Here is a 24,968-nt window from a genome sequence, read left to right as displayed (position 1 = left end):
AGAGCTACAATGTGCTAATAAGTTTTTGAAGTTATACAGACAACTATAGTTATTAGACTTATCCAAGTGGGAGACTGTTGGGTTAAGTGTTTAATCCCATAACTATAATTGGTATACACTTGAATTGATAGTAGCATAGTCCTTTTGGGTTGCCCTCAAACCTAGTAATTGGACAGGATGACATTTGGAGAGAGAAGTTGAATTTATTATTTTATTAATAAATTGAAATAAATGATTTATTAATGTATTATGAAAATAATATATTAATTATAAATCATATTATTTAATTAGTATTTAATCAGAAATTAATTTTGGGATTAAAAGAATTAATTAAAAGTGTTGGGTCTGTTTGGTTATTTATTGAAAGTTGAGGGAAGGAGTCCATGGCCTTATTGGATGAGGTGGACAAAAATCACTTGAGCAAGCCCAATGAATTTCGTCCAAGCCTTGCATAAGGAAAGGAATGGGTTGCCTGGTCGCCAAGCAAAGGGATTAGGGTTTCCTCCTTAAACCCTAGTTTTGACACCAAGGTACCTCAACTATATAAAGGCCTTCCTAGAATATAATTTCGTCTATGCCCTCCTTCTAAGAGTTTTGGACGAAATCTTGGTCCTCTCTCTCTCTCTCTATAGTTTTCCTCTTGCTTAGTTTTGGTGTGAACCACTAGAGGCGTGACACTTGTGACGCTTGCTCTCAAAGTTTAAAAAATACTAGGATTTCATTGTTATTGCTATATAACAATTATGGTATGTTTTTCTTAACCCTATTGGTTATTTCAAAATTACACTAGTAGTATTAGGGGTTCCCAATTGATTTTCAAATGTTGTATGTTCAATTAGAGAAAACATAGATCGGGAAAATTAGGGTTGCATGCACGCATAGGTTTTTGTTTGTTATGCTTAAAACCCATCATAAACACCAAAGCACATAAAGATACTAATCCATATGAAATGCAGACCGGTAGAAAACCAAATGTAGGGCATCTCAAGGTGTGTGGATGTGTTGCACATATGATGATAACAAAGGGTCATCTAAAGAAATTAGATGAAGAGAGCAAGAGGGTTGTTCATCTTGGATTTGAAAAAAGGTACAAAAGCATACATGTTATTCGATTCGGATTTTGGGCCATACCAAGAAAATCAGATGTGGGCTACTGGGGGGTCTCAAGTTAATAAAGTAGTAGAAACATAAAATTGGTCACAAGCCATAACTTCTCAAGTGGACCTTTACACAAGCCTATATCTGAGCCCTACGAGTACTCCACAGACGCACCCATCTACTCCAGTTACTCTAGCCACGTCAAGTTCATCAACCATCTCAAGTGTCATTTGGAAGTTAGAGATTGGCTCTACAAAGCTTACATGTTCATAGAAGAAGAAGCCAACTAAGCTGACAAGATTGCTAAGTTCACTTAAGGGGAGATTTGATACATGAAAAGTGAACCTCTAGCAATCCCAAGAAATCAAGTTCCAAAGTCAGCTTGTGTCCAAGATATGATGAAGTTCCAAAGGCAAATCAATTTCGAGATCAAGATGTTCAGAAGTCAGAAGTCTGTACATGCATTTAATGCGTTTTGTCTTTACTTTGATGTAATAGTTCATATGACTAAGACGTGTGTATCTTTTATGTCAGTTTGTCAAACACCGATCATTATCTAATCCTTAGAATGTTTTAATGGTGTGTACTATGTTCCTCCTTCACTATTTAAGGAGTGATTGTTTCAAAAGTTGGATATTAAAGTGTTAATCCAAGAATAACAATTATTCTCTTCACATCATTTTCAAATTTCTTTCAAGTTTAAGCTCTTTCTTTACATTCTTCTTGTTCTTAAATTACCTTTGTATTGATCATACTCAAGTTTACTTCATTTATTACTTGAATACTTTGTTAATTGATTATCTATTTTCATGTCTTGACTGGTTTACTAGACTTGACTGGACCAATACATCAGAAGCAGACATCGATTAAGTATTAATTCCATGTTTGAGTTTTCAAACCTTGTACGCACATAAATGTTGTTCTCACACAGGGTCCATGGTGTCATCACATACATTCCATTGTTTGAGGAAGACTTTTTCCGAAGATGGAATTATGAGAGGGCAAGACTAGGGTTGAATGTTTGAGTTAGTGTCGAAGATTTGAGAGTTTAAAATATATGAAGAGAAAAGATTCATTTCAATCTATTGCATTTCCAATACAATCTCAATGATTAATATTTGTAATGATTTCACATAATAACCATCGAAAGCTTTACGTCAATGCACTGTAATCATTAATTGTATTCCCACATTATAATATCATTTAAAATAAATTTATAAAACACTATATATATATATATATATATATATATATATATATATATATATATATATATATATATATATATTAACATAGTTACAAAATATTATAAATATGGCTTAATATTTAGGATTTATGTTAAATTCAAATTTCTAATCCTTAACATGCCTCCCTTCATACTTTAATATTTAACAATATAATTCAAGATAGACAATAGGGGCGAAGTTTTCGGCAAAGAACTGGTTTCAAATAGTCTTTTTTCATTGAAAACATTATTTCTTATACAACAAAGTCGGACTTCATTGTCTAATATCTCACTCTTCTCAATGAAGATAGTTTTCTATCTTTAGTATCATATATTATTTATACTTGGCATAGAGATGGTTGGTGGGTACGGAAGATTATCAGAAAAATATGCGAAAAATATTTGGTGTATTTTCTGCATCTAAAAGAATAGCTTGTATTCAGTATAGATGAACTAATGATTCATCAAGACTAGGTTGATGATGTTTAGGTTAATTTTTGCAAAAAAAAATAAGGTTACATTGTGTTTTTAAATATATGTTTTTTGAATAATGCAACTTTAAAATTTGTCTAATGGTTAAATTACATATTTGTTGATGTGAATAACTTGAGTTTGTGTATGTATTTGTAAGTCTCCATGGGTATATCGTATATCTTTGTGTACATGTTTAGGTTGGGCATGTTTGGATTTTGTATTTATATATGACTGACAAGTAGATGTTCTTTGCTTTAGCAAAAGTGGTATTTCCATTAGAAGCTCAACCCGACTAGGTGTAGATCACAAAGGTATGATTACGTGCTCTTTAGTTTACCATTAATATCTGTAAATACAAACATCTTATTGTATAAAAGTTCACAGGATGCTGTAATTATCTATTTTTGTTGTGAAATTTAAGTGAACCTGTTTTGAAGATCAATACTTTCATGTCCATGTTTACATGGGTCTATCACCTGGTATGATTATACAAGACTAAAGTCAAACAATATGTTATTTTTACGAAAACAAACTTCTAACTGTTCAGAAAGGTCTGAAAATAAATCCAAATAATTTTCAAAAATTGCATTGTAAAGAAACTCACAACAACTAGTCGGATCCTGTGAAGAATATTGCAAACTTCTATATACCCAAACATATATGACTGTTTTTTTTTATTAGTTATAACTTTTATTATTAATTAGTTGTACTTTTTTATTGATAAAATGTTATTTTGATTATTAGTTTCATATTTTTATTGGTAAAATTTTGTTCGTATTAGTCCCTGTGGTTTAGTGTAAATTACACGCTTGGTCCCTAACTTATTTTTCTAACTCGGACTGTCCTCAACTTTTAATTATGTAACCTGCCTAGTCCCTATTCTCACATTCCGTCAATTGTTTCCGTTAGACACCCCACGTGCCTTGCACGTTGGGGGTATAAAAGTCTTTTCACATATCCAATGTTATAGCGCCAAGAAAAAAAAGGACGTATCGTTGATCAACGTGATCGGACACAAGCTTCACAGACAAAACCTTTGAAAACCCTTTGAAAACCCTTGAAAACCCTTGATCGAAAGAACCCTACATTTGAAAACGACAATGGCGCCTTGGAGGATACGTGCTACCATGGACGAGATTGACGTTGCTCGTAGATATGGTAAGTGTTTACTCCCTCAATCAGTTAGTAACTTAAAAAGAAAAATGTGACTAACCAATCTTTCCGTGAATATACAGCCGGACATCCGACGATATTCTCTGTCCGATTACACCATGGTGGACAGTTTACAAAGTTCCCTGGAAGAAAGTACATCAAAGGCAAGCAAAATTATGTTGATTTACTAGACATTGACACCTTTTCCATTCACGACATTGACGAGATTATGGAGGAACTTGGGCATATTGATTCAGACGAAACACTACTCTATTATCATTTCCTGAGACCATTTGGCGATTTGGATTTTGGGTTATTTGCTTTTAGTTCAGATCAGGATGTTCATCATCTGGGTACGTATGTTGCTAACCATAAGCTAATAGATGTATATATTGAGCATGGGAAAACAAATTTACATACTTATTCTATGTCCCCCAACCCTAGTAAGGTTAAAATTGTTGAAATTAAAGAGCCACCAGCTTGCTCCAAACAGTTGTTTTTGGAGTGGAATGACTCTCCAATTGAGCATGAGAGTGTTCCAGACCTAACAGAAGTTGAGAATGATAGTCATTTGGACAAAGAACCATCTTTGGTCGACCATATTGAATTTGAAATGAATGTAGAGAATGAGGATGATTATGATGGTAGTGGACACAACAATGGCAGTGGAAATGATGAGTTTGATGATGATAGTGAGAGTGAAGATAGTGATTTTTTTATTGATGAGGACAATCTCATACATGATGTAGATGTGGATATGAAAGATTTCCATATGAACATTGACAAGGATGTAGAATGGGTTGGAGGTTCTTCTGAAAGTAATGTACCTGAAGATACACAACAAGGTGACTTAGAAGTGATCAACACAGAGGTTTTGTTGTCTGGGTCTTCATCAGATGAGGCAAATGATGGTAAGCGAAGGAAAACTATTAGGGCCATACAGAGGGCTTATGAAAATGATGCAGCTTTGGTTAGTGAGCCCTTCTACATTTTTCAAACTTTCAGTTCATCTAAGGACTTTAAGACACAAGTGAAACTACATTCCATAAGGACAAGAAGGGAAATACAATTAGAGAAAAATGATAAGAATAGGGTTAGGTTTGTGTGTAAGGGCACTATACCAAATCTTGCTACTAATGAAGAAGAGAAATGCCCATGGGTTATATATTGTAGTAAGTGGAAGCGTGACATAGATTGGATGGTTAAGACATACACGAAGGAGCATCGATGTCTACAAACAAGGAAAGTCAAAGCATGTGACTATAAGTTCCTTTCAGAGCATATAGTACAAGTTATTGAGACAAACCCAAAGATTCCTATTAGGGCTTTACGAGAGCAACTCCAACGTGAGTACCAGATGGACATTTCGCATATGAAAACTTTTAGGGCAAAGCAGCAAGCTTTAAAGCATGTTCAAGGAGATTATGCCAGCCAATACAAGTTGTTAAGGGACTATGTTTTAGAGGTACAAGCACGTAACCCAGATACTACGGTTAAAATTGATGTTGAAAGTGAAGCGAATCCAACTGTTGAGACAAGAACATTCAAGCGTATCTATGTTTGCATTGGAGCTTTGAAGCGAGGTTTTGCAGCGGGAAGAAGGGACTTTCTTGGACTTGATGGAGCCTTCGTGAAAGGTCCATATCCAGGCCAAGTTTTGTCTGCTGTGGTAAGATCTTCTTATTTCTTCTTGTATTGTATGTTCTTTATTTTAAGTAGTGTTAATTGACCAATGTTTTCTGGTAATTTATGTTTCTTATCAAAGGCATTGGATGGTAATAATGGGATATATCCTTTAGCCTATGCTGTGGTTGAATCAGAAACATTGAATTCTTGGACTTGGTTTTTAAGTAATTTGGGTGATGACTTAGGTTTGGGAACAAATTCCAATTTCACGTTTATGAGTGACAGACAAAAGGTATTGGAACCTATCCAAACTAGGTTTTATAGTTTTATACTATTGATGCAGTTATACTAACATACAAACATGTTACTGTTGCTAGGGTTTGTTGCCTGCGATTGCAACACTATTTCCATGTGCAGAGCATCGCTATTGTCTTCGTCACATACACGACAACATGAAAAAGAACTGGAGGGGAAAGGTGTTCAAGGATCTTCTTTGGGAATGTGCCACGACCTCTAATGTACAACACTTTCATCAAGCAATGGAAAAACTAAAGAAGCTTAACAATGACGCTTATGAGTGGCTGAAACAAATACCTCCTCAAAGTTGGGCTCGCTCCCACTTTACTGGTATAATGACTTTCGATCTCTACTTAATAATTTTAAAAGAAGGTAAATTGAATACTGACATAGAAGTTGTTTATGTTCAGGGAGAGCACATTGTGATGCTCTAACTAATAACCTGTGTGAAGCATTCAACAGCAAGATAGAAGATGGTCGTGATGCACCAATTATTAACTGCATTGAGTTCATCAGAGAGTACATTATGAAGAAGATAGTCAAAGTTGACAAGGAAATTCAGAAAGTTGTAGGTCCTTTGACTCCTACAGCTACAACAATATTGGATAAGATAAAGAGTAAGGCAGAACAGTATGTTGCAACATTTTGTGGTGCTGGAAAATATCAAGTTGTTGGACCATGGCAAGATCAGTGTATTGTGGATGTAGGTCAACAAAGTTGCACGTGCAAAAGGTGGGAATTAACAGGAATTCCGTGCAAACATGGTGTGGCTGCTATTTGGGACATGGGGAGGAATGACAAAGATGTGGGAATCCCAGAATCATTTGTGCATCCATGTTACTGGTTATCAACCTGGAAAGAGATGTATTCTTTTAAGGTTAGTCCAATCAATGGAAGGTCCATGTGGGAGAAGTCAGCTATACCAACAACTCTGTTGCCTCCAAAACATCGTGTTCCCATAGGAAGACCAAAGAAGAAGAGAACAATATCAATTGTGGAAAAGGAGGACTTTGTTAGAGGAAACACAGCATCGAGGGCCCATAGATCAGTAACATGTACGAAGTGTAACAATGTTGGTCACAATGCAAGAACCTGCAAAGGGCAAAGACCAATTGTTGGTGGGGGTGGTGGACAATCACAAGTCAAAGGAAAAGGGAAAGGGAAGGCAACCACTTGATGGTTTGTAATAGGGCTAGTCTTTTGTTACTTTAAATATGAATGGATTGTGTTATGTTACTGCTTGTAATAGGGCTAATATTTTGGTACATTATTTATGAATAGTTTGTAATAGGGGCAGTATTTTGATACTTGTTTTAGCCAATATGTTGGCACTTTTGGATGAACTAGTTTGTCACCCTCATTGCCCTGTAATAGTTTGGTACTAATTAATGGAATGTTTTCTTCTTATGATACACCATTGGGTAGATAATAATTTGGTTTATATTGATTTTTACATTTATATTTTCCATAATAGTTTGGTACTAAATTAGATTGTTATATTCTTCTTATGATGTCACCCTCATTGCCCTGTTATAGTTTGGTACTAATTAATGGTCAATATGTTGCTTATACATCACTTTAAAGCATAATCAATACAACACTGCTACAACCATTACAGTACATTTGCATTACAATACATAGACAACCTAACCAATACATAAACACCATTTTCATTGATCTTAAAAATCTTAACCATCTGCATTACAATACATACACAACTTAACCATTACAGAAAAGGATACCTTCACATTCACTGCTACAACCTAACCATTACAGATAATGATACCATCACATACATTGCTACAACCTAACCATTACAGAAGACTTTACCATTACAATAACAACTCATCCCCACCTTACAACTTGTAAACAAGTATCACCAAGAACAATACCCAACTAATAAATAAACATATTTTCAAGAAAAGATTTTCATTTTTCAGCTTCTTGTTCAACCTCACAAGCCAGGAGATTGTCAATCTGTCACCATGATCCTTTTCATCATCATCTACCCAAGCAATAAATCCTTTACGTGGTTCCTGTCAATTTCAAAAGCCACGGTTACAATACCTATAATCGCATACAGTGATATCCCCATCTAGGGTTACGATTACAAAATTCTCAACTACAACATACCTTAATTGGACATGCGTAAAAGGGTCTTCCTGGATTATTGTTAGTAGTTGAAGTCCGAATTACAGCAGCACGCCCACAATCGCATTGAACCATCCTTGATTTGAACATCCTTAGGTGTAACCGCTTCAAACGATGGAGGATTGAAAGAAACTCTAAATTAGGTTCGATCCTGATGAAAAATTAGTATTTGAAGATCGTTGGAAATGTGAAAAGACTTTTATACCCCCAACGTGCAAGGCACGTGGGGTGTCTAACGGAAACAATTGACGGAATGTGAGAATAGGGACTAGGCGGGTTACATAATTAAAAGTTGAGGACAGTCCGAGTTAGAAAAATAAGTTAGGGACCAAACGTGTAATTTACACTAAACCACAGGGACCATTCTCGTAATTTACTCTACTATCTTTTATGTATGAAAGATTGTTTAAGCCTTTAAGGATGAAATAAAAAAAAAAAAAAAAGGTAAAAAAACTGATATGATGGTTATATAGAACGAGATCGTTAAAGATGGGGTGGACAAATTACACCCGTGAGTTTTTAATATTTTTTAATATTATTTTACTTTTTCCATGTATAGATTGATATTAATACAACCGTATCAATAATAATTTTTAAAGAGAAAATTCAGAAAATAACCAAAAATAATAGGTGGTTTGAAAAAAATAACCAAGGAAAAACACATTTCAGAAAATGACCGAAGGATCCGTAGAGCACCCTCTGCGGAATGTAGCTTTTTTTTTTTGACCAAAGGATCCGTAAAGCACCCTCTGCGGATCTATTAAGCTCTCTGCGGATTTGCTACACCTCTGCGGAATGTAGTTTTTTTTTTCAATTTTTTTTCATTTTTTTGCGTTAATTATAGTTTATTAATATATTTTTTTTTAAATACACTAATACATTATGTTATTATTATGTAAAAATTTGACAAAAAATGTTTTTTTTTTCCGTTTTTTTTTTGCGTTGATTTTAGTTTATTTATATTAATTTTTCTTTTAAATACACTAATTATTGTATTATGTTATTTATATGTATTTCGTTTGTATTAGGTTATTTAAAAAAATATTAAAAAAAATTAAAAAACCAACATTCCGCAGAGCTGTAGCTAGATTCGCACAAGCTTTAATCGATCCGCTAAGGGTGGATTCCCAAAGAGTTCTGTGGACTGATATCAAACATAAGTTTATTATTTTTAACATTTTTTTGTCAAATTATTTACATAATCACATAAGGTATTAGTGTATTAAAAAAAATTAATATTAATAAACGAAAATGAACGCAAAAAAAAACGAAAAAAACGAAAAGAAAAATCAAAAAACATCAATTCCGCAGAGCTGTAGAGGATCCGCAGAGCATTTAATGGTTCCGTAGAGGGTGTACATTGATCTGTAGAGGTATCCACTGATCCGCAGAGGTGTATACTGATCCGCTGATAACGGTTCTGTGGATTCTCAAACAGTTATGTGGACTGATATCGAACATAAGTTCATTATTTTTAACATTTTTTTTGTCAAATTATTTATATAATCACATAAGGTATTAGTGTATTTAAAAAAAATATATTAATAAACGAAAATGAACGAAAAAAAAACAAAAAAACGAAAAAAAATAAAAAAACAACAATTTCGCAGAGATGTAGCGGTTCCGCAGAGTAGCTAATAGATCCGCACAGGATGTTATACGGATCCTTTAGTCATTTTCCAAAATCCATTTTTCCTTGGTCATTTTCTTCAAACATCCTTTTCTTTTTGGTTATATCACAAATTTTCTCATTTTTAAAAGGTTCCTATATTATAAATTTTTTAATATATTTTAATTTGATAATGTAGCAATTAATATTTTCGAAAAATAAATGGTTATATCACAAATTTTCTCATTTTTAAAAGGTTCCTATATTATAAATTTTTTAATATATTTTAATTTGATAATGTAGCAATTAATATTTTTGAAAAATAAAAACTCCTTTATAAATCCCCATTGTCATCCCTGCTCGGTTGCGTGTCTGGCTCATAAATCAATATCCAAATCATCACTTCACTCCTGTCGATTCCACCATCGAATTCGTTAATGGATTCTCTTTCTCGCTTTTAATATCATTAATTAAAGAACGATTTGTGGGTCAAAAGCTCTTCAAGTCTTGGTCAACTTTAGCCCCTGCTTTTTTTTCTTACCACCCCCAAATCCCTCGAATCACTCCATAGATCTCACACCCAGCTCTTCCATCTAGGGTTCTTGATGAAATCTCGCTCTTGAACCGGATTTACTGTTGTTTTTGCTGGTATCTTGCATGAAATAGCAGAACAAAGTTTGGCAAGTGTTTGCAGCGACTCAATCGACACCCACACGTCCATTTATATGGAGTTTTAAGTGGGGCTAACTTCGGCTGAAGTGTGTTAGACAACACTGGTTTATATAAACTGGGTGAGATGCATTTGTAGAGTAAATTCATTCTGCTCGGACTTCGGAGGATTTCAAGTTAAAAATGGCGCTCAAGCTTCCAGCTGCTGAAGCTGCAAATTTTGCGATTCAATCGATTGGATGTGGTTATGATATCTCATTAGATCTGAGGCTTAAGTATCGCAAAGGTGAATCTTTCTCAGATGTTGGTGCTAATCAAAATCGAAATTGCCGTTTGATCGAAATTGAGGAGGATGAAGGTAGAGACATTGTGCTTCCTGGTGGTCTTCTAATCCCTAATGTATCCAAATCCATCAAATGTGATAAAGGCGAGCGTACTCGATTTCGGTCTGATGTTCTCTCTTTTCAGCAGGTATGGATAACTTTACTTTTTTTGTGCTTTTAATTGCTACTTTATATGCAATGATGTATCTGCTTTAATCATGCGGTTTGAATTTCCTTATGCTATTTCTTTCTAGAAATGGATAAATTTGCCTTTAATATATAAGTTTCTGCATTTTTTATTGGCAGATGTCGGAGCAATTCAATCAGGAAATATCATTAACTGGGAAAATTCCTTCAGGCCTCTTTAACACCATGTTTGAATTTTCTGGAAGTTGGCAGAAAGATGCATCCAGTACCAAAACCCTAGCTTTTGATGGCGTTTTCATCTCTTTGTACACTGTTGCATTAGAAAAATCTCAAATGGTACTCTGTGATCATGTCAAGAATGCTGTTCCATCTTCATGGGAGCCTGCTTTGTTAGCAAGGTTTAGATTCAAACCCTTAAATCTTTCAATGCTAGAGATGTATATATGTCATCTGTCTTTTTATTCATTGATAAAATTATTTATTTTTCTTCCTTCTTCTGTTTATTCTTCAAGGTTTATTGAAACTTTTGGCACTCATATAATTGTGGGTGTAAAAATGGGTGGAAAAGATGTTATATATATGAAACAACAGCATGCATCATCCCTTGAACCTGCTGATGTACAGAAAAAGCTAAAGGCAATGGCAGACAAAAGATTTGTGGACTCTGATGGACAATTTATCATTGATTCTGAACACATTTCTCAAAATGACAAGGTACTTTTGTTATGAGCAAATTTCAGGAAATAGCAACCTACTTTACTCTTTTGTACCAATATAGGCAATTTACTTTACTTTTTAACCCTAATAACAATGTGTTTATGTTTCTTTACCCATAATAGCAATGTACTTACATTTTTTTCTTGGTAATAGCAATATATAATTGGTAACTTGTCAAATGTAATATAAGTATGTTGCTATTATGGGTAATATAGAAAACTACATTGCTGATATTGCTATTTCCCACAATTTGCCTTTTTTGTTATTTGTAGTTTATTCTTTAGATTGTTTATAATCATCTTATCAGGCTATTTTTGATTCAGTATAACAACAGAGAGCACAGACTAAGGTTTGCAGATACAGACCCCTCTAGCTCTTATACTTATAAGGAGGTATCTATCCTCTTGCAATTTTTTTCCCTATGATATAACTGAATTTCTGTCGTTTGTTTTAAGGTTAAATGTAAGAAATAGCAACATACTTTCATTGATATGTCCATTATTTCATCCTAATTGTATTTCTTCATATTATATTTTGAAAATTCTACCCAGTTATAGCAGTGTCATCCAAATTAAAAGCAATTTTCACTGCTTAATTTTGTAGATTTTCAAGGTATAAGAAAAAAAGTTGAAAGTAGAATGCTATAACATAAAGAAATGAAAGTAGGATGTTGTAAATAATACACAAATAAACCAAAGTATGTTGCTAAAATTGATTGTTTTCAATTGATAGCAGGATCTTGTAAGCATTTGCAAAAGGAGAGGTGGGAGTGATGACAGGAACCTAAAACATAATGAGTGGTTACATACAGTACAATCAGAACCAGATGTGATCACAATGTCCTTCATTCCAATAACCTCTTTGCTTAATGGTGTTTCCGGAAGTGGATACCTGAGTCATGCCATAAATCTCTATTTACGCTGTGAGAAAATGACCATTTTACCCTTCTTCCCAGATTAGGTCGATTTCTCAGTTAAAACTATAACTTTAAGGTTTTGTTTACAGATAAACCACCGATCGAAGAGCTCCATCAGTTTTTGGAATTTCAGCTACCGAGACAGTGGGCCCCGGTGTTCAGTGATCTCCCCCTGGGCCCACAACGTAAGCAGCAAAGTACAGCGTCTTTACAGTTCAGCTTTTTTGGGCCCAAGCTCTATGTGAATACCAATCCGGTAATTTCAACTTTTCTTTTTTCTCAATGAGCTTAATGGGTTAAGCACTTATCAACTTAATTTGTTTTGTTTTGGAATATAAGGGTAAAATGGTCATTTACTTTCTAATCATTTTACTTTTTGGTAAATAGGTTGATGTAGGAAAGAGACCCGTAACGGGACTCCGGCTTTACCTCGAAGGTAAAAGAAGCAACCGGTTAGCAATCCACCTCCAACACCTCTCTTCCCTCCCAAAAATCTTCCAACTAGAAGACTCCGTAACCGGAACCGGAATCTACAATTCCGATTCCGACGACCGTCGCTACTACGAAAAAGTCCAATGGAAACACTTCTCTCACGTCTGCACCGCTCCGGTCGAATCCGAAGACGAACACTCAATCGTAACCGGGGCCCACTTACACGTAGGGGACCACGGCTTCAAAAAAGTCCTCTTCTTACGTCTCCACTTCTCAAAACTTCTCGGTTGCACTGCAACCAAGAATCCAGAATGGGACGGATCCCCGGGCTTAGCCCGGAAATCCGGCCTCATTTCAACTCTGATAAGTCACCATTTTACCGCGGTCTTAAAACCGCAACCTCAACCCGTTGACATTAACATAAATTCGGCTATTTATCCCGGGGGCCCGCCGGGCCCGGTTCAAGCACCGAAGTTGTTGAAGTTTGTGGACACAACGGAGATGATGCGGGGCCCGCAAGAGAGCCCGGGGTATTGGGTTGTGTCTGGGGCCCGACTTGTTGTGGATAAGGGAAAGATTTCGCTTCGGGTCAAGTATTCTTTGTTGACTTTGGTATTGCCCGATGAAGAAGAAGAAATGGTGGATTAGGTGATGATATGTTTGTAGGTTGTTTTGAACTTTGTATTTTGGAGATATTAAGGTTATATAATGTTTTTTTTTTTCAAGTGATTTGCGTTAGTTATATCTGTTTCGGCTTTGGTTTTTTGTTTTTTTCCTGTGTGTGATGTGTAAAGAAAAGAAGGTACATTTGTGGTGTTGGGGGGTTGGTTTTCCGAGCAAATTGCAACGGTATGTACGAAGGTGACAGTGTTCAACTAATTTATTTATAAATGAAGTGATTTGGATAATATTTTATGTTTGAATTTAGTGGGTGAAATAGATAAGTTCAGCTTAAAAGGAAAAAGGTATGGGAGAATTTGAGGATCTTACATTTAATTGTTGCCTTGTCATCGATATGTAATCGATATGTATTCAATTATATTAGTCGAACCGTGAAATAAATCCATAATTTTCATTTTTAATTGTTTGTAATTATATAATTTAATATTAGATAAGAGACTTGGCTACGTAATTGGTAATTGAAGATGATGTGGAAGTCATTTTCAATCTGAAAAGTATAAAGAAATTTCATAATTGATCGACTCTGTTGTAACTTATAAAGGCTGGCGTCTGTAGAGTTGCAGAACTCATATTGTGTCGATAAAATAAATATATATTGCTTCACATTTAAAGCAAAGGGATCCGTGGCGCAATGGTAGCGCGTCTGACTCCAGATCAGAAGGTTGCGTGTTCGATTCACGTCGGGTTCAATACCCTCTAATATCCCGTACATTTTTTGTTTTTATTATCCTTACACTATTCTTATAGACCTTCCTTTGAATCATTTGTACACTTTCCTTTGCATCTTCGTCGTATACTCGAATTCAAGTGTCTGTGTGTGTGTTAAACGTGATTTACCTCATTATACACCTGTGGCACCTATATTCTTGTCACTAACATATACTTGAAAAGCAAAGTCATAACTTGTACTATAAATTATAACATAAATTAAATATACTTCTTTATCTTTTTTTCATATCCATGTAAAATGGTGATAAATGTTATATTTTGATAATATTTTAATATATATTTATCATCATTTAAAATAGGTAGGAAGAAAATTAAGAATAAAAATAAAAGAACATTTAATTTCTCAAATTATAATCATAATTATACTGTTTTAGTAAATAGCTTCTGATGTAAATTATTAATAATAATTTCGATTTTTTTGTCATATAGGAAATGTTTTCCTCAAGAGCACACAACTTTGAAGATCAAAGTTCTGTTACCAGTCGTAAGGTTAGGAGTTGACATGTTGGTGAAGGTGTATCAAGACATATATACATTAGAAAGAGTTAAGAAAGGTTGCAGAAATTTTTGTTTAGTGGATGATTAAATGTATAAGGTCAGGTTTATAAATTTATTCAGTTTATCTAGTAATTACAAAACCTTATGGATAATAAAATTCAGGTGATTTGAGGTAAAACCTGTCTAAAAAACCGAGATTGAACCAAAAAAGATTGGCCACAAAAAAAACGGATCGAAAAAAGACCGTTCCGAGACTGGTCCTAGAAAAAATAGAAAAAGACTTGACTGTTTTAAGATCAGTTTGATCTCAAAAAAGACCGAAAGCCAAAATATCATTTGTGTAATTAATTATATATATATATATATATATATATATATATATATATATATTTTAATCACAGATCACCCAACTTATTCCCTTCATTATTTTATTAAATTTTATTGTACCATTTTTAGTAATTCTTAATGTATTATTTTGAACCGAAGAAAGGTGTATGTAAAAAATGTGAGACCAGATTGAAAAAGATCAGCATCGGTTCTAAAAATACCGGTCCAATAAAAGAGTAGACCGACTCAAGATCATTTGAGATCGATCCAAAAAAAAAATAGAAAATTTCGAAACCAATCCCAAAAGAGCAAACTGTTTCAAAGAACGATAAAAAATTGTTGCAATTAGAGGTATAAAAAGTTCACAATTTCAATAAATATATATAATTCAACACAATTTGGCCCACACAGTTTGAACCTTTTTTTATTGGGATAAGTTACACCAATAGTTATTCGTGTATGTGTCAAAACACATGTTTACTTCCTATTTTTAAAAATTAACTTGGATTATCCATTGTTTGGTTGAAAGTTGCACATTTCATCCCTCGTTAGTTTAAATTTGTACATTTCATCCCTTACGAAACATAAAATGACTATTATTATTATTAGTTTTTTTTTAAATCTCAACATCCCCATCCACCCCACCCTACACCTTCCATTTACTCATCTATCTTCCTTCCTCTTCTGTTAACTCTTGAAAAAACATCGATCCGCCACTTTCGTCCAACCACCACCGGAGCACACCTCTTAAAGTCAAATTTCGACCACATTTTATTGTTTTGTTTATAGCCTCCCCTATTAACAGAACCATCAACCATTTCTTTTCATGAACACCACCTACACCATGAACCACTTCATGAAACGATCAGTTTTCACAAACAAAATTTTCATTTTTAATTAATGTAAAACACCATGTCACACCCTCGATTGGCGGCGATCGTGGATCACATGTATCAGTTATATTGATCAATACACATAAATATAACACAAAACATTACTTTTCATTAATAATCATCGGTTACATCATAGTTCACATTTTAAAACCCTAATCCCGAGTTGTGTCAGGAAAAAATACAAATTATTGTCATAACAAAGGTCGAACAAATATTACTCCAAACGGATCTCCAAGTACTACCATGCCTGACTTTCAGTTCCTTGAGAATATATGTGCTTTGAAAACATCAACATAATGTTGATGAGTTCACAAATTTGAATATAATTTGAAAATATCTTTTTAGATATAATTAACTTAGTTAAATATAAGTATTTTTAAATTTGGTATATTCTAATAGTGGTTATTGTTATGTTTATTACTTTCTTTAAGGCTCTTGGACAAAGTTGAAATGAGTTCCTATAATCGAGCTCCTGAAAAAAAAAATTGTGCCCCACACGACGCTTCATCAGACGTCGTAAATGTTTAGAGAGTTATCCATGTTGTTACTTACCGCCATGGTTGTCACTAGCAACTACAGGTTAGGGTGTCAACCACGTATAAATTTATACATAACTCTCTAGTGCATTTAAGATTAACGATTACAAGCAGAGTTTTAGCTAAAACTAATTAGCTATGGTGATGAATTGTTGTCTCATTTAAAGTCTATTTTGTTTAGCCTTTGAAGTACATAATAATTTCATCGTGTTGTTGTAGCCACACACACACATAACTCTCCCGAAATCAACACTACTAGAAAAACAGCCTTTTACGACGCGCAATGTGTGTCGTAAAACGCTCAGACGACGCAAAAATGCGTGTCAAGGAAGGCCGTGTCATAACGAGAGACGACATTTTTTTGTGCGTCGTCTATAGACGACGCGCATTTACGACACGCATTTACGGCGCTCATTTACGACACACAATGCGTATCAAGGAAGGCCCTGTCATAAAGGAAGACGACACGCATTTGCGCGCGTAACCTTATGACGCACATATACGACTCGCATTGTGTATCATTAAAGCCCCTGTCAAGAAAGGTCATGTCATAAATGAAGATGACACACATTTTTGCGTATCATAATTTTAAATGTTTAAAACAATATTATTTATAGATTTACTAATTTTCAAATTAAATTTGCATTTAATGTCTCATAATAATAATAAAATACCATATACAAAAAATACAATCCATTGTATAAAATTTAATATCATACAAATAATCATTCCATGGAAAGATAAAACAAATCAATAGAAGTTGTAACAAAAATTTACAAACTAATTAGATACAATAAATATGAAAAACTTGAAATCAATGAGATTAATAGTTCTAACAAAAGCTTCACATGAGATACATACAGTTTGACCAGTAAGCAAGGTTGTTCCCGAATCAACAATAGTTGCACATGAACACGTACATGATATCTTCTGCTAGAAGGTGTCGATCCAAAACTGTTGTTGAAGGTTTCCATGATAGCTGTTAAGATTTAAGCATAACAAGAAACCAATCAGTGTTGGGAATGAGAAGAGAAACTATCCAATATCTGGTGGCCATTGCTGCTCAAAATTCTTAAGATCAACAATGGAGGTCCCCGATTGTTGAATTGAATTATGGTTTGCAACAGAGAATCAAAAGGGGGAAAATTAATGAGATCTCTCCTCCAAATAGAAATCGATGAATTCATGAGACAGATTGATTTCGTTTTGACAACATCCATGAACTCAACTTTAGAAACAATAATAATCATATCGAGAGTGCTAGATTCAGATTCGCTTTCTATTCAAAATGTTCAATTTTTTGTAGGATATGGTCCCAATTTTTACATAGAAACCACCAAATCATTCAAAACTAGAAAAAAAAGTATGTGAAGAAACGAACAATAAATTGATTACCTAGCTCTCTGATGCGGAAGTTTCAAAGATGATGACGAGATGCAATCGACAAGCTAATGGAGCAAATGTAACATCCCCCTCTGGCACGTATCACAATATTGTCCACTTTGGGCCACTCGGCATGAGGACTTCCCAGGGGGTCACCCATCCTGGTACTACTCCCGCCCGAGCACGCTTAACTGCAGAGTTCTTATGGGATTTGCTGCCCTCACGGCTTTAAAACACGTTGTGACAAGGAAGGTATCCACACCCCTTTATAAGGAAATGTTTCGTTCTCCTTCCAAGCCGATGTGATAGGGAAGGTATCCACACCCCTTATAAGGAGTGCTTAGTTCTCCTTCCCAGCCGATGTAGGATCATATCTAACCCACTTTCACCCCCCATTATAGGGTTCGACGTCCCCGTCGAACACATTGACCCATGCCCTAGCTCTGATACCATTTGTAACATCCCCCTCTGGCACGTATCGCAATATTGTCCGCTTTTGGAAGTCCTCATGCCGAGTGGCCCAAAGCGGATAATATTGTGATACGTGCCAGAGGGGGATGTTACAGCAAAGTTACGGTTCTTCGTCTATGTGTTTTTCGATTTATCCGTGGGGAATCAGAAACAAGCGAGAATCAAGATTTGCATTCCTAATATTGATACTTGAGAGTATAATACTGAATTAGGGCTTTTTCTGACAATTTCAACATCGAGTGGGAGATATGGTGGTTCCAGTGGGTAGAAGTAAGTGAGCCTTGATCGATGTCAAAGAACGAGGAACAATCGGTGGCGGCGGTAGGAGTACAAGGGAAAGAAGCAAGCAACACCCGATGTAGGGAGGCGGAGGAAGACCAGAGAAGATTTTTGTGATCAAAGAACACACCCAGAGCTAAAGAGGGAAACAAGGAAGGAAGGCGGGTTTTCTAAATTTTTTGATTTCCTTTTTCCTGCTGCTAGTTGCTGAAGAGCACGTTTGTAAAATTATAAAGCGACATTTCTAAACGACACACCTTTAACATAAGTACCCTCCATGTTTTTTTGTGAGACACTAATTTTAGGGCACGCAAAAATGCGCATCCTAAATTCTTCAAATTTCTAAAGATCTAACGTTATTTTTAGGGCACGACCTTTTGTGTATCATTAATCAGTGCGTGTCGTAAAAATCGTGTCATTAAAGGTCTGTTTTCTAGTATTGCAAGTATATTTTATTATCTATTGAATCTTTATCAAAAGAGGCACATTTGGTGTTACACCCCCAAATCAAGGATGGCGGAAACGTCCAGGGGTGGAGGATTTCATGTATAGTATCACAACAACGAGTATAATAGTGCTCAAAGTAAATACAACCATTCATAAATATAATCAGGAAAGAATTACACGGTTTCAAGTATTACATATTTTAATGATTGATCACGACATGATATAAAAATAGTTGTTCAACGTCGTAGCGTTCCATCCTCAAAAGCTTGTGGTTACTTGGTTTCGTTGATTTCCTGAGAATACAAATAATTTTGAAAAAGTGTCAACAATTAAGTTGGTGAGTTCATAAGCTTTTTAGTTAAAGAGTTTGGAAACCGTTCTTTGTAATGTGTTGTGTGTTACCAAGAAAAATCCAATATTTTCCTTATAAAAGTTATGTGGTCCTAAATCCCAGGACCAAGAATAAACAAGTATTTGCCATACTTAAAGATATAAACGTGGTTTTAAATCGGCATAAAACCCTTTTTGATTTGAGGAAAATCCCGTAATGGATGACGTGTAGTCTTAAATACCAAGACCGAAAGTGTACAGTAATATCCGTGCTTATTGATATAGAAAATGATTTTAAATCGACATAAAACCCTTTTTGATTAATAAAAATTCCCGTAAACTTTATGTGTTGTTAACTCCCTATGTGAGTCGCTATAACCATATACTATAACTTGGTTAATATTATTTACTCTAAATAATCTTCCATCAAAAAGTCATTTTTAACGCTTACTGTGTCTAAATTAACTAGCCCGAGTCTGCGGGCGTTACAAGTGACTCATAGTACCAGTTCTTGGATTCGGGTGAGCTGTACTGTTTATTTGTTAGATTGCGAAGTGAGTTTTATAACTATAATTTGTACTGTATTATGTATCCTTTGTGTGCAGGATGTTGATATGTTGTAGTGGTTTGTTAGATTGTTAGATATGTTATGATTACCTGCATTTTTTGGTTATTATTTGATTGATTGTTTTCATACGTCGACATGTTGTGGTTGGGTTGAGGCGGTTCGGCTTTGTGCTGTAGGCCATGATACCCGAGCTTACGATTGTGGGTTTAAATGTTTCAGGTACTTTAGAGGATCGATGGAAGCCGCAGGCGTGATTGTACATATTACCCCGTTGATTTATGTTTGAGAGATGTTATTAATACTTTGATTTTTAAGGTTATGTTTTGAAACAATGAATTGGATACCTTATGATTTTATGAAAATATCTTTCGAAAATGAAAAAAATTACTATATTTTTTGGGACGTTAAACCACTACTCTTATATGCTAACATATAATAATATATAATGTAACACATAGTATAGTGAGGAAACTCACATGAATCGAAGACCCAAGGAACACGACAACACCCTCACTCTTTGCACTAGTTGCTCCTGTGAACCGACTATCACCGAACAAAGATAAATCCTTAATCAATAACCCAAGTCCTTCAAGTTTGATCCAAAGTCAAACTGGTCGAAAGTCAACAATTAACAATCAACAAAAGTCAACATTCAACCAAGTCAGCGTTTACCACGATGCGAAGACTTGTTGGCCATGTCGTGGGCATGTCAGGAAAAAATAATCAACATGCATGACACCTTCACATCGTAGGAAGCCCTAGTCCATGTCATGGTTCTTGGAAGAATGTCATATTCTTCATTAAGAGGTCAATCCTTACAGATCTAAACCCATAACTTTAGATCTAGTACTTTTTAATGACTTAATGGATAAAGTTTCAAATTTTATCTATTAGGACCTCACCCTAAGACAAGATCTAAAACCCTAAGTCCATTAAGTCCTTAATATGACCAAAACTTAAGCGTGGACACAAGGTACTCTAAACACGACTCTTTATCATATTAATCAAAAGCCTATTGACCTTATAAATCCATAACAAACTCTAGAGTTCCTCAAACTCTAAGAGCATCCATGGAAGGGGTCAAAATCATACCAACCGAACTTAAACTTGCATCAAGAAGAACAAAGGTCAATATGTAACATCCATAAAAATCATGACAATTTTAAACTTTTTAAATACAACCCAAATCCGTAAAGTGTTTACAAAATAGTTTTCAAAACATTTCTGTCATCAGATTTTTCCCAAAATCATAGATCATAACAAGAGGATGTGTACGGTCACGCCTTCGCTTTGTCACGGTCATCCGAAGTACCTAAGACATACCCCAAAATTGTAAGCCAACACTTAGTGAGTTCCCCCAAAGTACCAACACATAACCAAATAAAAAATACAATAACAACATGCAATGGGTCCACAACTAAAAGATTGGATTGTCCATGAGCCCACAACATAAGTTTGACTTGCCCTGGGGGCCCACAATATACGTCTGTCTTGATCCCTAATCAGATCAGTCATCAGACTAAACTACCATGAAGCCCTCAGTACGAGTCTGACATACCGCCCAGTCCTCAGCTCGTATCTGGAATGCTCATGAACCCTCAGTATGAGTCTGGCATGCCCTACTCGACCCTTAACTCATATTTGGATTGCTCTAGGGTTTGTTGGCTACCGCACGGAGCAGTAAAACCTCAAACCAACCCAATATGTCGACATATACCACATAATAAACATATATAGATAATCACGCAAACAGAATCACAGGTAGTACTACAGATCTACCAGACTAGCATATGAATAACTAGCATAATCATGCACATCTATTCCATATTCCGCATATCAGTGAATATCAAACCAATGGGTCGGCCTTGGTGTCTTCGACCCACAAATAGTAAGGAAAACTCACCTCGCAAACCGGACAAAAGCTGATGAGGTCTCGACTCCGAATCTCAGCTCCAACCGTCTCCTATTCCAACCATATGACCAATCTCAATCAAAATCCCAAATACCCAAAATACACTAAAGGTCAAAATTAATCAAAGTCAAAGTAAAAATGGTCAAACCAACTAAGTCAACTCAGCCAACCCAACCAAGTCAACTCAGCCAAATCGACTCAGAGTAAGTACGTAGGGCGTACACGAGTCCTCGCATCTTGACCACCATCGGGGTGGTTGACCTCGTATGCAGGGCGTACTCCCAGAACCCCAAAACTCCCATTAAGATCTTAATGGCTAAAGCTCTTACGCGCATATTGCAAATCCATGGCTAAAATACTCCTAGGAGTCATAAAGTCTCCGAATTTATGACTTAGCGTGCCTAATAAGTGTTTAACTCAAGGTCTTAATCCATTAAGACCTTTTACAAGATGCATGGAGCAAAACTAACCATTTAGGGACCCATTTTTATGACTCAAGACCCTCCCAAAGGTCTGAAAGGACGAATTAATGGATCAAGAACATGCTTTGTTCAAGAACCATCATTTTGGGAACAAAAAGAGACTTTAAAGGCTTACAAATTGGCTTCTTTTTGCTCTAGGGTTGCTTGAGGGTCGAAATCTATGAAAGAGGCTGGATAAGAATAGGGTTTATGTCCATAAAGATGCTTAAATATGAGCCAAGTCCCCAAAATTAGGGTTTTGCATGCCACCCTCGTACACCCAGTGTACTGAGGCATGCCTTAGTACGCTTAGCGTACACCCACATACACATGGCATACTCATCCGACTTAAAATCCACTAAAAGCCACATTGGGCCTCTTTTTACCATTTCTCAACTTATGGACCAAAATTCAATGTACAAAAATCATAAAGCCCAAAATTAGAAAGTACCTTAACATCAGGATGTTACACAATATATGAGCTTTATACATCTAACAACTCAGAAATATGAAGAAGATGATGGATCCAAGCTGGTTCCTTGCTTCCTTGCACCAAAATGATTTTCTCCTTCCTCAAGCTTCATCAATATCTAAGAACAAGGCATTCATCAAGAAACCAAGCTCTCAATCATCCATGGAGGTTAGGGTCTCATGTTGTGACAACCCGATATTCAAAGTCAATGTAATGTCCAAAAAGTCAAATATTATAATCTATTTTGGAATCAATAAAAATAATGTCAAAAATAAAAGGTTCAAAAGTACCAATTGGGATACATAAAATGTTAGATATTGTGTCAAGGTTTTCAGAAATATAAAGAACACTCAAAAAACCGAGTTATAACGAAGTAGTTATGACCAATCAAAGATTCGCGACAAAACTGGTAAAACACTGTTAAGCATGAAAAGTGATATTTCAATAAAATACTTTTTGGCCTTAAGTATCTAAATGAAAGTCGTAGATAGTAAAAAACAGTGAGCATACATAAAAAGAACGTCCAAATATGACTTCGTATGAGAAAGTTATGATTTTTATAAGTTTCAGAACAGCAGTTGACAGCTAAAAACTCGAAATAAAGATCGAACGATTTTTAGACAACGCAACCTAAGTGAGAATTAAAGATCTAGACAATAGTAATACAACGGTAAAAAGACAGATGAAAGTCGACATCCGATGAAGAAGTTATGATTTTTTAACGGATTTATCCTGTCCCGGCCTGTTAAAAATATATTACTAAAAATAAAGTCAAAATTAGCCAACGAAATCTAAACGAAGGTTGTAGAGTATATTCTCACCTACGCATGCATATAAAGAACGTCAAAAACGGAGCTCGTATGCGAAAGTTACGCATTTTTGAAGTTTTTGGCACACACTTCGAGGCTTATCCGAAGGAGTACGCCCAACGTACCGAATGAAGGGTCTCGGATCGGCCACGTCGCCCCTACACCCTCTACTGCAGTCCCATCCGAAAACCATAGACCGGAGACGTCATCGCTGACGTACGCCCAAAGTATGAGGTACGCCCCGCGTACTTCGATGTACGCCTAGCGTACAAAACCTGGGAGCCCTCCTATAAATAGCATGCGATGCTTCCGAGTTTTGATTGCAAATTTCCCATTCACTCTTCCACTTTTCCACTCTCGAGCCTCCCGAAATTATCCTGACACCCCAGTTTCATATCCAAGCCCCGACGAAGGTCTGAAGCTCCGAGATTCCTGAAAAACTCACCACTTCCCGGTCGAAGTGCTGCCCGAGGAAAAATCCCGTCTTCGTTAAATCACCACACTTTCCAGGTGAGTTCATACCCCTACATTTTTCCCGTTTTCTTTAGTTTTAGGGGGGGGGATACCAGTTAAAACACCAAAATATATTTGAAACTTATATTGACAGCGACAACAATGTTGTGCCCTATTTACAAACTATTTTACCCAACCTAAACTTGATTTTGTTACAAAACCGTCGAGTACATGTTAAGAGTTATCCACACCTTGTAACATGTTGAGCAAGGTGTGTACAATTTACGCTCATTATTTCAAATGTCATTTTATGGAAATACAATGACTTGTATAACATGGTTTCATATGAACACACACAACACTTTTGATAAACTATAATAGGTATAGTTTGAACACTTCGTTTGACAAAGAAATAGTAACTCAATGGACTTACAAAACAAATATTTCATTGCACACTACGTGAACTTGTTAATGAATAAACTTGCGAGACATTCTCCTTCGGGGTACTCTTAAGTACCACAGAAAAAGTCCTGTAGTTATAATCAAAATCTCCTAGATGGAGAACATGATAGTTGTGTATAGATCTATACTGGGCTGACAAACCCGCACCTAAGCTGCTTGCAACAGCTAGACCGACAGTTCTGGGGTGACAAGTGTCATAACATTCCGACACCTGAAGAACGTCGCATACGAGGTCTTCTAGTCTTTAGTATGGTTATAACATCTCTCATGGGGTATTAACAAAACATAAAGTTCACGGAAATTCTAAGATTTTGCACAAAAGAGTTTTATTTAAATACAAAACCACACATAAGTATGACGATTTACTTACATATACTAAGTCTCAGTTCTGTTAAGACTACAACAAACCTTTTTGAAAATA

General features: G+C 35.5%; 1 protein-coding gene and 1 non-coding gene across 3 annotated transcripts; both read left to right on the top strand.

Moving 5' to 3' along the window:
- The first annotated feature begins 9,988 nt into the window (after nt 1–9,988).
- LOC111878992 (MACPF domain-containing protein At4g24290) lies at nt 9,989–13,744 on the top strand. Of its 2 annotated transcripts, none has more exons than XM_023875456.3 (7): nt 9,989–10,772; nt 10,931–11,169; nt 11,284–11,485; nt 11,812–11,880; nt 12,224–12,410; nt 12,494–12,660; nt 12,792–13,744. In XM_023875456.3, the coding sequence occupies exons 1-7, from the start codon at nt 10,485–10,487 to the stop codon at nt 13,482–13,484; spliced, it is 1,845 nt and encodes a 614-aa protein (XP_023731224.1). In that variant the 5' UTR covers nt 9,989–10,484; the 3' UTR covers nt 13,485–13,744. The 2 variants fall into 2 exon arrangements, with proteins under 2 accessions (XP_023731224.1, XP_023731223.1); XM_023875455.3 differs by having other exon boundaries at nt 12,221–12,410.
- A 390-nt stretch (nt 13,745–14,134) lies between these two features.
- Nucleotides 14,135–14,206, top strand: TRNAW-CCA (transfer RNA tryptophan (anticodon CCA)). The gene has a single exon. It is a non-coding gene; the product is annotated as a tRNA-Trp (tRNA).
- Nucleotides 14,207–24,968: the final 10,762 nt, after the last annotated feature.

This window comes from Lactuca sativa, chromosome 9, assembly GCF_002870075.4.
Source record: "Lactuca sativa cultivar Salinas chromosome 9, Lsat_Salinas_v11, whole genome shotgun sequence".
NCBI lineage: Eukaryota > Viridiplantae > Streptophyta > Magnoliopsida > Asterales > Asteraceae > Lactuca > Lactuca sativa.
Note: the sequence above shows the minus strand (reverse complement) of the source record. Positions and strands in the feature narration are given on the sequence as shown.